The 17788-nt window shown below is 39.6% G+C and overlaps 1 protein-coding gene across 14 annotated transcripts in view; it reads left to right on the top strand.

Annotated features, from left to right (window-relative positions):
- MYT1L (myelin transcription factor 1 like) overlaps positions 1–17788 on the top strand; it is a 310962-nt gene that overhangs the window by 265110 nt on the left and 28064 nt on the right. For all 14 annotated transcript variants that reach the window (XM_049818978.1, XM_049818973.1, XM_049818980.1 and 11 more), the window contains one exon: positions 12814–12876. In XM_049818978.1, the coding sequence (XP_049674935.1) occupies positions 12814–12876 (63 nt within the window). The remainder of the gene's footprint in view (positions 1–12813; positions 12877–17788) is intronic.

Here is a 17788-nt window from a genome sequence, read left to right as displayed (position 1 = left end):
ATTAGACTGCGAAGTTAAAGTGGTTCTTTCATGAAATGTTTGCAGTATAAACCAAGCTTGCACTGCCTAATCTTATGGGAGTTGCGGAAGGGAAATTGTACAAAAGGGTGGGCTTTCTGCCTTTTTTAAATTTAAGGAGAAAGTAAGGAGGGCCAAAGTAAGAAAAGACACCAGACTGTATCCCGTGACAATAAAAAGCAGAATTCATTTTCAAGTGCTCTACTTAATGATAGCTTGGAACGTTCTTATGAAGCTGGAATTACTACTTAAGTGCTGTTCAATACAGTCTCAGATTCCAGCACAAGAAGGAATAGTTTAGCTTGGAACAGTTTTAATGGTCTTATCAGAGCTTCCTGCCCTCACTGAAGGGATGTCTCCTTTGTTCACATAATGTGCAAACTGCCTCATACAGTCTGACAGGTTAGGGTGAAATGGCACCAATTTTGTCTTATTGAATACCATACTGAAAGCTCCGTTGTTTCTTTTACTGCTACCCAGACAGCTGCAACATCCTTTCAGGAGGAACAGGAAGCTCTGAAGCAGAGGCAGATGGATGTGCGGAGCAGAAACTGGGAGTATTATTGGAGGCACACGGTCCCTCTCGCTGATCAGGATGTTTGGTGTGACCCACTTTATCTACCTCACTGAGAATTTCTGGACATACATTAGCTCTGCAAACTGGACTTCAAAGTCATCATTTTCAATGGTTAAAAAGAACATATACAAATACAAAGAAATACACAAATATTTTGAATATATACAACTATACAAAGAAATTGGCTGATGGTTGAATTTGAACTATCAAGAAGGGACTGAAATCAAGTAGAATGCTAGTGCTTGAGCTTTCTGGAGATGAGCCTGTACGGAAATGTTGCATCTGTACTACCAATAGGAGGCCAAACAGTATGCTCTCTGATACAGCTTTTAAGACGTATTACAGAATTATAAGATCATGTAGGCAGGGACCTCCAAATGTTACCTACTCCAGACTCCTGCTCAGACCAAGTCCAGTTGGAGCAGGTTGCTCAGGACCTCGTTCAGTCAAGTTTTGAGTATCTCTAAGGTTAGAGTTCCCACAACTTGTTCCAGTGTTTGACTAGCTTGATGGTAGGGGTTTTTTTTCATTTATAATAAATTGGGCTTTCCCATTGTGAATCTTGTCCCCATTGCCTCTCATTCTTCAGCTGTGCATCTCTGAGAAGACTTTTGGTATGCCTTCAACATACCATGCTGTTAGGTATTCGTAGACAGCAATAAGATTTCCTACACTTTTCTTCATAGGAATGAACAAGGCAGCTCTCTCAGCCTTGTATATCAAGTTCTCCAGGCCCATAACTGTCCTCCAACATCTTGCAGCAATGCAAACTTGCAGCTTAGTGTTTGTAGCCCTCAGAGCGCTGAGAAGAATACAAAAAACATTGTATCCTCCTAAGTGTTACTTCATTAGGGCTGATTTGTCTGCCCACTGTCTACCATCTAAGTCTACCTCAAGGCAGTAGGATGGAGTACTTGTAGGGGTGGGCATAGCTGTGGTCATGCCCAACCTGTCCACCTTGCAGACAGGTTCATGACTAGACTAGCACTAGGAATTTTTCCCTTCAGTACTAATTAAGTCTTGCTTAACATGGCAGGCCCAAGGTAAATTAGGGCTCAAGTAAACAGTGAGGTAATACTTAAAAGTCACTGTAGATGGAGCATGAGTCTCAAGTCAAATCACATGAAAAATTAGAGCAAGTCTGAGAAGTTTTCAAAAATTAGTATAAAATCACACAGAAAATCAGTTAAATAAACCCATTTCTCTTAGCTGTACTGTTCATTAGCCTTCTCACTAGACCAGACTGCCTCTCACAGTCTGATATAATTCACACTCAGTATTTTCACATTTCTTCACTTGGGCTTCTGACAAATGTTTTTAGGCCTAGAGGGGAAAAGCTGCTTGTTTTCATGAAACAAAAACTGAAGGATTTTAGTATTTTGCTGTTGACTCTTCACCCCCAAAATAGAAAGCAGTATCTCTGCTTTATCTGTCTGGGAAAGTGAAACCCTTGAGAGTTTGCTCCCTTTATCCAAACGTTAACCCGTCCCCATTAATGAATGGCGCATATTTTCAGATAGAAGCACATACATTCAGAAAAGATTTAAAAGTCCATCCAGTATAGGAACTTCATGGTACAATAGCACTTCTCAGGGTTGCTAATGGGCACAGTGCAGTGTCTGCATGTGGAACAAAACATACCTCTCAGCCTCAAGATGCAATTACTTACCTAAACACATTTTACACCGAACTATTATGTTTACCTTATCTTACCATTCTGAATGTGCACTGAAAATCATCTTTTTAATTGCTCTTTTGAAACAAGAGAGTAAGAAACAAGCTGTTAATAGTGAAGAGTACTCCAGCCCATTACATTTTCTGTCATTTGGATTATTTTAGTTGTTTGGGTTGGGTTTTTTTGCAAACTGCTGAGCCCTCATGCTGCCCATGATATTTTTCCTAGATAACTCAAAGGTGTTTACAATCCTATTGATTTATGGCTTTGCCATAATGCTAGACTGAGAGGACTTTCATTAGAGGCAGGACTCATGCTTCTTTCTTAATTGTATAGGGCTAGAAATATTTTGTAGGCTTAGTCTTTCAAATATTAGATATGCTATTTTGGAAGAGGACATATATATTGGACTTTCTTCATGCTCTTACGCTTTCCATCCTTCCCACTCAGCCTTTCCTTTCCCCCTTACACTTGATTCAACTGCCTCCTTTCCTGTGATCTTCTGGAGTCCTTCTCTTGATCAAGTATTTGTGCATGCACAAGTTGAACAGTCCTGTTCAAATGAAGAACAGATAAACAGAATAACTAAGGAATGGCTAATGCTGGGTTGTGTGCATTCTCTTCCCAACAACTTTAGTGGATTCTTAAGGCCACAGACTATATGAAAGCTGCTAATTTGTTTCCTCTGCTTCTAGCAATCCTGATCTGATAGCTTTTCTCGGTGTTTCTTGGGGAGGTGCTGACCATTAAGAGTATTCCAGATTCATAGATTTTGAAGTCATCCCAAACCTCCAAGAAATTCTCAGGAAGTGACAGATTCAAGGTCATACTGCTGTGCCCACCAGACCTGGGAGAAGATAGATGAAGTACAAAAGAGCTGAGCGTGGGAGAAGCAGCAACATAGAAACAACAATGCAAGAATCATGCTATTGACAATTTTACAGTGTTCAAGGCAACCAGCAGGCTACTAACTGTAATGTAAATCTCTTATCAGGGGAAAAATGCCCTACTTTAAAGAGTGCATTTTCAAAGTACTCAGCATTTGGCCTAATTTTAATTTAATGTTGTGCAAATACTTCCATTTACATCATAAACAGAAAAGTTAGGCCAGTTGTACAAGCTTCTGAAGACACCTTTTAAGGTGAAGAATACCAAAATGCTCTTACTGTGCTACTGTCTTCAAGGGCTTCTCTTGGACCCAGTTTCACATACAGGGAGCCAGAGGAATCATGTCACTGGCTGTTCTGCAAACCCTGACTGGACCAATCTTGCTGTGCAGTGGCTGAGGGGCAGATATTCCTGAGAGGCTTAGTGGTTCCCATATTATAGACCAACCAAGAATAGGACATTCTTCTTCAGAAACAAATGTGTCTACCCAAAATTGCTGGAAAAAGCCCATGTGGGGTTTTCTTCCGAACACAGGCTCGCAGCAATGCTATTAGGAGACCGAGAACTTGCACGGCTTGGCTCCTAGTTGTAGGGCATGTTCTCTTAAGGCTATATTCTCTGCATTTTTCTCCGTGCCCTGATCTCTTTGCGTTATTTCTTCACTATAAAAATGAAGCTTTTTTTCAAAGGCTGAGGTGTTTGGAAATGAACATTTGAATTTGCATATGTTGGAACTGATTCATCCCGGGTGCCAGGAAGTGCTCTCTGCTGCGGGGAGGGGATCTGCAGCTGGCCGGTGCTGCCTCCGAGGCAGGCGATGCTGGCAGGAGAGAAAGCGTGGGCAAGGTGCCCAGGGAGAGAGCTGATTCACAGCTTCCCCCTGGCAGCTTCTGTGAACGGAGCACCCCCTGGGTAGTGCACAGAAGCTATTTCACATTAGGCACATACCATGCCTTTGGCAACTGGCATGTTAGGCGGTATATGCTGGTGCTAGATGTGAGAACAGCGGGCAGCACGTCATGGCACTTGCTGCTGGGAAGCTGGGAAGTCCTGACTGCTAGCAAAACAGGCAGCATGCAGAGGTGGTAACTGAAGGCACAGGAATATTTTTTCTAAAGCAATATAATTAATTTAAACGCATCGTGTGTATCTGTGCATTCGAGTGCACAGCAGTTATTTTAAGTGCCAGCATGATGCATTTTAGTCTGCTCATAGGAAAATGGCTTTCAGTGTAATTGAAAAACATATCGGGTTCTTTCGCACCCCCACACAGTTAAAAAAAATGCAGGAATGCAATACAGATAGTGCCAGCAGCTAAGGACAGAAAAACTGTACATGCAGAAAGTCAGGGAATTAATTAAATTCTACTTAAGGAGAAGAGTATGCAGTCAGCCATCCCCAGTTTAGAACCATTCAACTGCTGGGGGGTTTTAGAGGCAAGGAGAGAGACAGAGCAATCTCTCATCAGAGATAGAAGAGCCTGAAGTTACTCCACGAAGCCTCTGAGCCAAAATTATTTTAGTCTCATGCCTGGACTAGCTCCATAGGCCTGGCATCATTCCCTCATGGATAGAAAGACTGTACAGTGAAAGTGGTAACAACAAATCCCTCCATTCTACACTTCTTTCCAATCTCCAACCTGCAGTTCTTCCAGTGTCTTCTGAGGGCTCAGTAATGCCCCACTGGGAGTGATCCTTGCCTGGATTCCCTGATCTCCTGCCCATTCCTACTGGAACTGCACTGGATCCAACACCAAAAAGCAACTGACAAGATAGAAGAAGATTTTTCTCAATTCACTCATTTGCTATTCCACCACAATTTTTTTCTTGCTGGCTCTTGTTATTTCCTCAAATCCTCTTCCTTTATATCTGCTGTGGTTTGGGGTTTAAAATTTTCCTATTACCTCCAGTGAAGCCTGTCATGTCAGTGGCATTCTGCTAAGAAATGTCAGCAGTATTTTATATATGACAAAGTAATATATAGTACTTTTGCTAATGCTGAATTTGTGTGATTAAGTACTCCTTCTAGTTAGGCTGAGTACAGGGACATAATTAGCATATGAATCTAAATTTATCTTCTTTTTTATTTTTGGCTTCCAGTGCATCTTTGTGAACCTTTGATATTTATAAGGCCCTGAGTTCACATCCTTTTGTAGGTGTATTTGTGAGGACTAGGACATAGGTTTAGCCTTGAACATGAAACCATAGACTGAAGATCCACTGAAATATTCATTATCTGCATACCTGTCCCACAGAGTTTATGTTGCCTGTTGAACCAATTCAAATGAGCTCTGAATGCAATTTTCAGAAGTGCTCAGTGCTAGCCTGGTTCTGCTCCTTTTGAAGCCAGTGATAAAGCTTACAAGGACTTTAATGAAAATAAAAGAGAGCAAGATACTTAAAATGACTCACTGTGTCTTGGCAGCCAAGAAATTCTATGTTATGGTTTCACAACAGACAGCGTTTTCTCCCCTGACACAAGGACGCAATGTGTACCCAGTCACATCAGCAATGTGAGAGGACCACAAGCAATACAGACTGTGGGAAAGATAAAATCAGCTGGGAGAAAAGGGCAGGAGGACAAGAAGGGTGATGAAAGAAGAGATAATGGAAAGAAACAGCAAAGAGGAGGAAAGAAGAAAGAACTGTCGACTTCAAGGTTATTAGAGATCATGAAAGGAGGAAAGGATGAGGGAGGAACAGAGAATGAAGACATCAGCCAAAGGGGACAGAGAAAAAAAGAAGCAAAAGGGAGAGAGAGAAAATTTAAAAGTGACAAGAGATGAAAATGAGGAAGGAAAAGGATCTGGAAAAGGAAGGAGTAGAATGTGGAAGACAAATGCTGGAGAGGAGTATGGATGGAAAGTAAAAGAGTGAAGAGAGAAGAAGTATGTAGATGTGCAGCTTCACTGAGGGAAATTAAGAGAAAATAAATCCATCCTAACAAAACAGTTTTTCATTGCAAATTCACAGAAAGGTTGTGTAGGTAGTGGGGTTTTGTCTGGCATCAAAAGAAAATTATCAACACTTCAGGAATTCAGAAGTCAAATACTATGGCAAAAAAATAGGCCATAAAAGACAACGGGCTAAAAGTGGAAAAGCATCTGTGTTCCTACTGGAATTAGGACAGACAACGGCTTTCCTTCTGTGTCTTCATGAAGAAAAGGATCAGCAGCATTCCCTCTTCACATACTTAATTAGAGCTTGACAATCTACCAAAACACCTGGGACTGAAAATAAGATTTAGAGATTTACACGTCCAGATTGCTTTCACAGAGCTGGCTAGAACAGTAATGGCTGTGAGGCATTTCTCTGACTGCTCAGAAAGGTAAAGGCAAAATGAGTTGCTGGTTTCTGTCCAGTTCCTGCTAAATAGGTGTTTTCATAACAATAACCACAACCCTGACTGTTACTGACACACCTGTGGCCAAAAAACCTCTGCTAAGGACCATACAGCTGTGCTTGTGATCTCCCTTGTCACCCTGGAGTGCTCTCTGCAGGTTAGTGGTGAGTGGCATAGGAAGGAACTGGAGGAAAACTTGTTCTCTCTTTTGGCCTCTTAAATAGTTTAAATGGGGACTTGTTTGTCAAGAGCTGCAAACTTGTTGTTTTTTGACAAGCACTCAAATTTATAGAGGCATAGACATACAATAAACTTACGATACCTTACAGAAAACTCCATTTCTTAATTTGACAAAGCTTCTTCTTGTCCCTTCTCTTTCTTGCCCACTTTTTTTCTCCTTCCTCACATACGCAATTCAGGGAACTGCAAACATAGTATCTTTACAGATTTACTTTTGTAACCTTTTGTTTCTGGACTATATGACTAGAAGAAAAACCCACAATATTTTGTTTATGAATCTACATGTATTTTCAGAAGACATAGGGCTCTATAGCTGCATACAGAGCAGTGAATGAGTTGCTACTTCTAGCCCGTTTTCCTCTTCTGTGTAACGTCATTCAGCCTCTCTCTGCCCCAGTCTTCCTCTGCCAAATTCTTCCCTTTTTCCAAGCAGTATTGTGAGATTTTATCCATTAATGTTTGTAAAATACTTTCAGATCTTCAGATGAAACATAGAAATGCAAAGTATTATTGTGTCTGTCTTCCAGCCTTCCAACCTATGAATTCCATTCATGGCGATTCAGTCAAATAAAATAGAAATCTCAAATACATGGCAACTACCAAAAAATAAAAAGTTCTACATTCTTCTATGAAAAAATCCCACAGGAAACAATTATATTTCTCTAGCCTTTCTGAACCTTCAACAGAAAATCACACCTCTACTATAGAGATTGACAGCATGGTCAAAATAAAACTATGGGAAAGATACAATTTTCTATTAAGTCTCAGTTCTTTTGCTGTGTGGAACATTCTGAAGAACCATTCTGAAATTTTGCACAACTTATTTGTTTACTCCCCCCATTCAATTCAGTATGATTTTTCTTTTGGGTTGCTAGCTACATCTGCTTTAAATATTTAATTAGTAATTTATAGGATACATATTCTGTCTGGTAGACTATATTATTTATATGTGTGTTCATTTACTTAAAGGAAGACTGGATCCACAACGTAGTAGGTACTAAGTGTTATAAACTAAACAATAAAATTGACATCAGTCTTTAGAGCTGATACACAAGCTTACTAATAACAGGTCATGAAAGGCATTTTGTAGCAACCTGTTGCAATTGAATCCCAGTATAGTTTGGTGAGTCCTAGAAAGGACTACTATCTGATGGCTCTTGGCATGGCCAGTGTGAGAGAAATTAATGGCTTGATTCAGTTCCATGGGAGCAGATTTCCTCAGCACAAAAATAAAACGTCGAAGCAGTTTGCCATAATCAGAACTGGCAATGCTCTTCACCTTTATTAGTGACTGTTACTATTTCTTTATTTCTAGAGTGTCCACTGAGTGCTATTGTTAATCCCCCAAGGGCGATAGCTAAAAAAAAGTGCAGGGTTAACATACAAACCTGCCAATTCCTGGGAAGACTACAGCCTAACTTAATAACATGCCCTTTCCTTAGTGCAAACCAGGCTGTAGTGGTAAGAGCAGCGAGGCTGAAGTGTGCAGAGGGAGAGAGCTTGGTGCAGGACATAGAAGGGGCCAAGGGTGATTGAAGGGGCAAGAGACAGAGAGAAGAGACCAAGTTATATTGGTTATAGTTGCTAAAACTGTCCCTGATGATTAAGTTAAACATTGTCACCCTACTTAGCAAAAGATGCAACCATGTGTTACAGTGACCTGACTTTTGTTTGCGTGGTGTGCTGAATTTGGGCTTGTATAATTCTAGATCCAAGGCTTCCATTTGGATTTATACATGTAAACTGGTCAAACCTTAAAGACAAGATTTTACTGAGATAGAAATAGAATTCACTGTGTTGCTGAATCTGAACTGAGGGTTTCTCAGAGAAAGAAAGAGGAAGCCTGAGCCTGAGCCTGGGCCCAAGCCTCAGCGCAGGCGCTGAGCTGTGGTCAGGCTGTGTGCGCTGCAAAAGCTTCCATGAGCGCTGCCTCCTCCCTAGGGAAGGGCAATCCTTCCGATTCCAAAAAGCCATTGTCATTTTGTGGTAAAATCTCTAGAAGGAAAAAAAAAACAACAAAGTGTTTTCATTATATTGCAGATTACTATATCTTTGTTTTGTCGGTATGTTTTAGAGATAATTTATGTTTTCAAATAAACTTTAGAAGTAAGTCAACCAAAGCTATATGCAATAATGAGGACAAAACTACCTCAGTTCTGTCTTTGCATCTTTGTGTAACATCCTACTTGATCTTGTGCTAGTTGAGCTATAAATCTAAATATGTACGCTACATGTAAGCTTATCTAGCTCCTGTAGACCTAGATAAGTCTAGGAATATAGGTTTAAATGTGGATCTTATTTGTAGTCTGCTATGCTGATGTGAGCTGGTTTTTTTCTTTTCTGAGCTGAGCTTGCAGCAAGACTTTTAACCATTGGCATTTGGAAAACCCCTCCCACAGCCCATTTGGGCATTGCATCCATTTCCTTCGCAGTCTCAGGAACCTCCCTAGGTTCCTTCAAGCTGCCAAAAGTCTTTTTTAATTGCTGCACACCTTCAGTCCTTTCCCGGGTGAAGAATGGGTAGTGGGGCTTAAGTGTATTTATCTCGGTTTGGCTCTCACTTTTTTTTCATTCCTGCTATTGAATCTATGCCCAGTACTGAATCCAGCTGCCACAGCTGTTGCTGTTCTGCTGCCTGTCCTGCTTTCTGCTTATGCTCAGGTTCCCCCCAGAGCTTCTCTGGGATGTTCTGTGAAATGAATGGGACATCAAGGTGGTGCTAACTGCATTCCCCTTCACTGACAAGCTCTTTCTTTTACTGGATGCCCTGAATTTGTGGTAAAGTGCTAGTGTTATAGGTTCCAAACGTCACTCTTTACAGGGTGAATTCCTTTTGTCACCTCACTCTTTACAGTACTAAAGTATTTCCCTTTACTGCAATAAGCTATTATGTAGAGTCTACAAATAAGCTTTTGATCCTGCCAAATTACATTCAATTTAAGTAAGTGAGGAAACTGTTTATCTCATTTTCCACTTACTCTGATATTCATTTTCAAAGGGTTTCACATCACTTGCCTCTTACAAGCAACTGTGCATACATTTTTCTGGCATTGTTGCATGTACATATGATTGGTTAAGTCAAATATATATAGGTAGCAGTTGATAGTAAAGTGGTAGCGTATATGCAAGTCCTGTGTATGATCAGACATTCTGAAAATACAGACTCACAATTCCAGTGGTACAAGGACTTGTAGTCGTCTCCTTATCTAATCTGCTTAGGAAAGCAAATAAACATTGTAATAACTTTATAGTTGAAACAGACTACTGTATATCTGCATCCTGTATTTCACAGTGGTTATAAGCACTTCCTGTAGAATGGAAACAGCAGTAAATAGAAATGTTCCAGGGTTTTAAAATGTTCTTAGCAACTGCACTAAACTCTTATTTCATCTGTTACATTTAGGTCAATATAAGCTTATGAGACTTGAAAACAAATATTATAGTGCCAAAATCAAAATCTGAAAGGTCTTTCTAAAATCCTTGCCTACATAAAAAAATCACTGCTGGTTTAATCAAAAGTATGATTTTAAACTGATGTGAACTGTATAAGCCCTTTGTGAAGATTCTCAGTTCAATTTACAGCAGGATGATTTCTTCTTTAGCTTCAGTTGCTTAGGATTTTTTTTTTTTAAATGACACAGAAATAAGGTAGTTTTTAAATTGTGTAAGACTGTCCAAATGGTTGAGGTGTAATGGTCTAAATTTAAGACTGATTGATTGGATATACTGGTGCATCTTATAAACCCTGTTTGTTAAGATGCTGTTAATCATGCCTGCCTGTAGCAAAAGTCTTGAAAAAAAAGATGAGAAAAAACATTGTTCAGTTTTGATAACAGCTTATTCTCAAAAGGATTGAAAAGTCTGCAGAGGAAAATGGTGGCTTCCAATAGCATGGGTTCATAAAGAAGGAATCCTTGTAGTACCTCAGACAGACTGCAGAGGAACAGTCTCAGGGTTCCTTGTTCTCCTTTATTCATTTAAACGCCATGGACATTTATAGCCAAAGTTTAGTCAATTCCTTTAATTAATTCTTATTCCCATATCTTTGATTCAACATCTTTAGAGGCTTCAGTCAGGCTTCAGTGATGCAGCTGGTCTTCATGGAAAAAGGAAGTAGGCATTGTAGATCACTTAAGATAAACAGCATTAAGAAACCACATGAAGCAAGAGATTGACTCTCTGCAGATCTCAAAACATTTGCCAAAAAATAAAAATAAAAATGAATAGTGAGAACATCTAAATATTTAAGTATGAAGTATTTAAAATATAAGACCCTTTGTATAAGATGCCCTAACCATTTATTTTTTAACTTAAAGAAAAAGCCAAAGTTTGTGCAGCCATAGAAAAGAATGAATGGTAAGAGCCACACAGACTGAGCTGTGACTTCTTCACCGAGGGCCAGATTTTTACCTAATTTGTGTCAGAAGAAACTATGCAAAAATTAGGGGGTTTATCTTTCTACAAGCAGAAAGATTGATGTGTTATATCAACCTGTATATTGGTCTTTAATATCTTAAGAGTCACAGTAATACTTACACCTTCTAGTCAAGATCATGGTCTTATCCTTGGTCCTGTGCAAAGACATAAAGCAAGAGAAAAGGAGAATTGTCTTCAAGAGTGTTGGTCAGACTTCTTGTCCAAAGCACACAGGCTGTTTGTTACATAGAAAAGGAACTTCAGTGACGTAGCGAACACCAGAGGTTTTACCGGCTTACATCCTGAAGTGCTACCATATTTTAATGTTTTCTATAGAGTAACTGAACACACCCAGATGAAGACCATGTAAGAACTCCATTTAACAAATTCCAGTTTAATTTATCTCTTTCAAGGTTGCGTTAATCGTGTTTGAAGTTTGGCCCTGCTGAGCTCCTCAGAAGTAGGTAATGCTTACTAGCTTTAAAAAGCTAAAATTCAGCTTAATGGAACATGACAGCCCCATAGCACTGACTTCTGGGTTGCTTAATTCCTGATTTTAAGAAACTTTAAAGTCTGTGCAGAAACTTTTGTGAAACAAAAGCTTACCGGTATGGACCAACTTTGAGGAAAGCACACATGTAACTAAAGGGTAAAAGCCAAAGTCTGCATGAACTCTGGATTCAAATAGTGAAAGAATTCAATGTTATGAAAATCTGATGTTTCAGAATGCAACATCTGAATTTGTGCGCATGCTTTTTTTGAATTTGAATGCTTTCTTCAAATGAAGCTTTAAAGCATGCCTAAAATTCAAAACTCAGGCTTAAGAAAAGTGACTTTTTGGAATTCATTTAACATTCATCTGTTCAGTAAAATGAATATAAATTAATTCTTCCTTTGTCTTTTCTGTGATTTAGTGTAGCAGTTCAAATACCAGCTAATGGTTTTACTTAGCATTATAATTTAGCTTATTCTGTGGTGATCGCAATCATCTTTGCAATGTAAAAAAACCCATCCATTTTCTTTGATGACTCTAATGTCGTTCCACTGATAGAAATTCCACTGACGGCTGTATCAGTGAATTCTCTGTCTGGTGCTGTAGCTTGGTGTTTAGGAGTCTTTGGGTGGGTTACCATTTCTCTGCAAGAGGCCAGCATTACTTCCCCGTCTACACATTTCCTTTTCCTTAGGCATTTCCTTCGCTTCATGGAGAGGTGGAGGGGTCTTTCCATGCTGTGACCTCATGACACTGTGCAGTGGGATTAGAGCAATAGCCCTGATGGAAAACAAAACAGCTTGCTGTAATGTTAGCCATTACCTAAGCATACACCATGGGGATATTCCATTTGCTGTCAACCCTACTCATTCCTGGTGGTGCGGGCATATCAGGCTGCTGCTGGAAATCTCCACTAATCTGCCAATACTAGAGATATCCAGAAAGCATTTGACTGGGCAGGTGAGGAATAGCAAATAAAAACATTTTATGAATGAAAAAAGTATGCTTGTCCTCGGTGTGGAATTAAGCTCGGGTTTAGCAATGGCTGGTCCCCAGGGCTGGCACCTGTGGAAGCAAGGACTGAGCCAATGAATATTTTTTAATGGGCAGTTATATCTTTCCTGTCAGTAACACTGCTCCATATCTCTTCCATTATTATTCTAGGTGTCCCACCCCTGGGTGTGATGGCTCTGGGCATATTACTGGAAATTACGCTTCACATCGAAGGTACGTAAAGAGGTTTTGTTCTTTAAATCAAACAACTGAAGGGCTAGAAGGGACTTCAACAGACCTCTCTTCCCTCTCTCAATACCAAAGTAGGATTGAGTGCTGTACATAGTCATGGGTTGGTATAACACGTTGTATTTATCAACAATGAATAACATTTCTCAGCTTCAGCATGGCTCACTGCACAAATAGGCAGGAAGATTTTTGCTAATATCTAGCAAAATCTTTGTAGAAAATTAATCCAGTTTTTCTGCCTTCTCTGTTAGCCCAGGGAAGCAATTCAACATTCATAAGTTTCCGCTGCTTTACATTCTGAATGAAGTAACTCTTCTCTTCACAGTCTTACCTTTTCTGGACTCAAATCCTATTCCTGCATTTTTTTCCCCCACAAATTGTATTTCCTGATTGTTCCTGTCAGTCTCTTCCAGATTCCTTCAGTATTTATTGAAATGCAAAATTGGACCCCATTCTTTACCTCCTCTCCCAGCTGAAGCATTACCAGCTTTAATCAGAGGGGAAAAGTGCCTCTTTCATCTAAAATGCACCGGTCTTGTTAGTACATTTCAGTATAAAGCTTGGCTTGTTTTTAAATTGCAACATATTGTACATAACTATGTCAAGTCAGAAGAATGGAAAGAGAAATTCATGGATGAAAGCTGTTACCTTAACTGCCTAAACTATAACTTTGACCCCTACCAATGGCCAAAAAAAGTTTCACATTTACTAATTAATGGTGGTACCACTGTAGAGGTAATGTTATGAATTCTGTGTAATAAGCAATTCCCCTGTGGCTATTTGAGAACTATAAATCAGTAGAGAAGAGCTGCACCATATTTTGTAAACAGCTATCCACTGTTTAGTCAAAGAATAATAGTGTAGCCCACCTCTCTTTTGTTAGTAAGTCTCTTTACTCCCATGCATAGTAATACTGTTGAGTCTGGATATTTGCTTGCTTCACCAAGTCCCTGTAGTTTTACAATTGCCTATAACTAGTCAATACAGAAATGCCCAGTTTAAATGTATTCCAAGTAAAAGCAACAAACAGTTTAAAATCCAAACATAAATAACATAGAGATTGGGAATGTGCCATACCTTTACATGATGTAAAAATGAAAGATCACAATAACAATTTCTGTAATGCACAGTTAAACATCAAAAGTACAAATAATATTATAAAGGAGAACATGTAAACATTTTAAAAGCACTTATATGATGTAGGAGATTAAGTCACACTTTGAAAGGGATTTAAGGTCAAATTTACAACTACATTTAACTATGTGTGGATTTATCAGCTCACACCCCTGCCAGCACTATGCTTGGTGTAGCTATGCCCCGACTTTGCTATTTCAGGAGGCTGTTAATGTATTTGGTCATATTAACAAGAAACAGGCAGGACAGTGAAGATGCAGAAGACAAAGTGTCACAGACAAGAAACCTAAAAGCTGGCAAGGTTAGCAGGGGAGAATCACTGCATGTCGGCTCATTTTTTAAACCCTTTCCCTGGTAATTGTCTCCTAGCCGCTGTAGGACCGGACTATGAGCTGGATGGTGTTACCTACTTTTGTCTGTGAATTCTTATTTTCTTGTATTTTTGCAGATGAGTGCTGGACCAAGTTTTCATTTGATTCTGCAGCATACTCAGTACACCTAAAGATACCAAAAGTAATTCTGCAAAACTAAGTGATCTGGAATTTGTCCAGTTCATTGGGATTTAACACATTCAACCTTTTGAAATGCCACCATGTCTATATTGACCACATAACTCTATATTGACCACATAACTCTTTTGTTTCTCTTCCAAAAGGCCTCTGGCAGCCCCAGGTCATAGAATGGTTTGGCTTGGAAGGGATCTTAAAGATCTTAAAGATGGAACTAAAACTAAAGATCATTCTAGTTCCATCTAGGGTCCTTGGCTGCCTCCGGGCACAGGGGCACTGACACTGAAGGAGTAATGTCTTCTTTGCTTAAAACTACCAATGTCCCCAGGAGACCTGTCACATTTACAGGGAGCCAGCCCGACACTGTTCAGGTCATGATATCTTTTGAGGCCATTTCTGAGGTGGTGAGGCTGGCAAAATGCACACTCTTTAAAAGGGCAGCAAACCAGTAGCCCAAATCTGGAGCTGTTAAGTATGAAAGACCCCCCAGCACATTCACAGTTAAGCTTTCTAATACCCACACCGAAAATTAGCATTTACCTCTGCTTGCATCTGAGTTGGCATTTTTGTCTGTGTATGATACCATCACTTATAACCCTTTCAGTTTCAGAAGGAAAGGAATGACAAACTTCTCTCCTAAATGGCTGCCAAGATGCCTAGGTATCATCTGTATTTAAAATGGCTGCTCAACAGCAAGCACACATGAAGGCAGATTTAACTCTGCCATAACTCTCTGCAGTTCCACAAACCCATTCAATGTATGCAAGATGTTATATCAGCATATACTGGTGTTGAATTTCCCTTGTTGTCTTTTATCTTCATATATAAGGAATTAAACTGATATAAAAACGAAGTAATATGTTTACTTTGTAATAGCTTTTGGTTATTATAGGATAAAAAGTATTAAAGCAAAGGCTCACCCTTGACATATGTTTTCTTGGTGAATCTGCTGTCAGAGGAAAAATGAATTAATCATAACCTCAGAAGCTGTCTGTTGGAAATGTCTGTTTAGAAGACCTGAAAGGTCTTAGAATTTTCTAATAAATCATAGTGCCAGAATAGAAAGATCTATTGCAAAAAAGATGATGCACCAAAATACCAATAAGTAGGTGATAATTAAATTGATTTAATATGTAGAAAGCATTAAATCATTAGTCAAGGCAGAAATTCTTCATTCAGATTTTTTTATGAAAATGTCATCATCTACAAGCATATCCATCTGTACACCTACTAAAAAAAGTATTGCTTTCTGAGGCATTTCTATTAACTGTTTAGTTTTCAGATGTAAAACCTGATTAGTCTCACCCAGTCGGTACAGCTAGTCTCTCAGATAAGCCAGGGCTTATCTGTGACTCCTGTCCTCTCCCCCTCGCTTTCTGCAGTCCAGATTGTATGGGGAGCAATGAACCAACCTGTTCCTGAACTGCCCCCTTGCCCCAGAGCCTTCTTCCTCTTATTCTAAATCCCTCAGCCTCTCTTCCTCCTGCCTCTGTCTTCCTACAGATTATGATTTTATTGTTTTCAAACAAAACTCTTTTTAAGTGGCACAAGCTTTCTGAGGTTTAGTTTGTACACAGGGAAGTATCGTACTTTGGTGTGCACTATGCAAGTTGGGATGAGCAGCACCTTGCTTTAAAAAGGAGAACGGTCAGCTGCATTTAAACTAGAAAATGAAATGGGATGAGAGCACTAGTCCAAGCCTATGAGCGCAGATACCTACACTGTTAAATTGTTAGCATGTCCCCTGGCATGGTACTGACCCTGGGCCACTGAAACTCTCCCAGGCAGTTCTCAGATATGATATAGGGCTCAGCATGAGTCCAGATCATTCTCTATAAGCAATATGGTTGTAGCTGCCCTGCTTTACAGAGTCAGTTTAGCTGTACAGATGTGAGCTTGCTGGTCTTGGGTTGAAACAGCAGTTCTAGGCCCCTTCCGTTTACCACTATAGATGTAGCCATGCCATCTCACTAAAAGTTGCTAGGTAATACACTATGTCAAATGTCTCATGCTAACATTCCTCCCTTTCTTTAATTGACTTATTTATGACTTTGCAGCATGTAAACTCTATTTTTGTCTATTTCTCATTTACCAACACAGAATTCTGTCTGTGACTGCATCACCATTTTCTCTGCTTGTTCCTCCCAGTCTAGTCTTCGCTGGTCTTGATAAGACAAAATAACTGAAAATTTTGCTACCACTGTTTCTGTCGCTTCTTCCTGAAGACAGGACCTACTATACAACACTGAAGTACCTTTTGTCATGCTGAAAACAAAAATTTAATCTTCTATTTTGTTTCTTTCTCTACTGAAAGTTTTCTTTGGTGACACTGCTTTGTCTCTCATCTCAGTACTTTTGAAGGTGGTGTTCTACTGATGGATTTCTTTTTTAATGTTGATATGTTAAGATGGAAATAACGTTTAAATAGAGGGCAAAGCATGATTTTTTGATAGACATTTTTGTGTCCTTGGCTAGCAACTACTTAAAAAAATCTTTAAATATCTATTAAAGTTACTGTCAAGTCTACTAAATGGTTTCTGTAATGAATTCTTCATATGCAAAGGGAAAGCTAAGCTTATAAAATCTCGGAATAGATAGATCTTTTTCCACCTTGTGTAGTTAAAAACAACATTCTCAGTGTCTAGTTAAATGTAACATTGCTTAGCCTAACATATAATTCTGTCTCTACCAAATCTTTTTGTCTGGGCGAGTTCTGAGCACTTAAACTCTTTCTCAGGAAGGCCTTGTACATCTCTGAGCTCTGCCGTGTTTTTATTCAACAATTCTATAGGATTCTTACATGACGATTGAGAAGGTTTGGTAGTGTTTCTAATGTGGTCCCTAGAGAAATTTTTAGTCCTACCGTGAGATCCTGGGGTTTGAGCCTGTTCTTCCTTCCTTCTCAGACATACAGAGGACGTAATGTCTCTCAGCCCCGAAACACTGGCTTCTATTCCTTTTAAAGCTGTCGCTGCTGCTGCTGAGTCAGCTGGAGGGATTATTAGGCAGAGAGTTTAAGAGCTGCTTTCCCTGGCTCCTGGGGGACTGCCTGTGTGTGTGGGCTGCACAGTGCCTGCAGTCCGGTCCTGCATCACAAACTGAGATCCGCGGATTCCCCCTCGTGGCTGTATGCTGCAGCTCTCCTCACTTAAACCACTTGAGCTCTGATTTTGGAAACTGGATGGAATTTCCTAATCTGCCAGTTTTTCAGAATGTGTATCCCTTGTAAACTGTACTCAAGAATGAGAAATTGC

The sequence above is a fragment of the Accipiter gentilis genome, chromosome 16 (genome assembly GCF_929443795.1).
Source record: "Accipiter gentilis chromosome 16, bAccGen1.1, whole genome shotgun sequence".
NCBI lineage: Eukaryota > Metazoa > Chordata > Aves > Accipitriformes > Accipitridae > Astur > Astur gentilis.
This window is presented reverse-complemented; position numbering and strand designations above follow the sequence as displayed.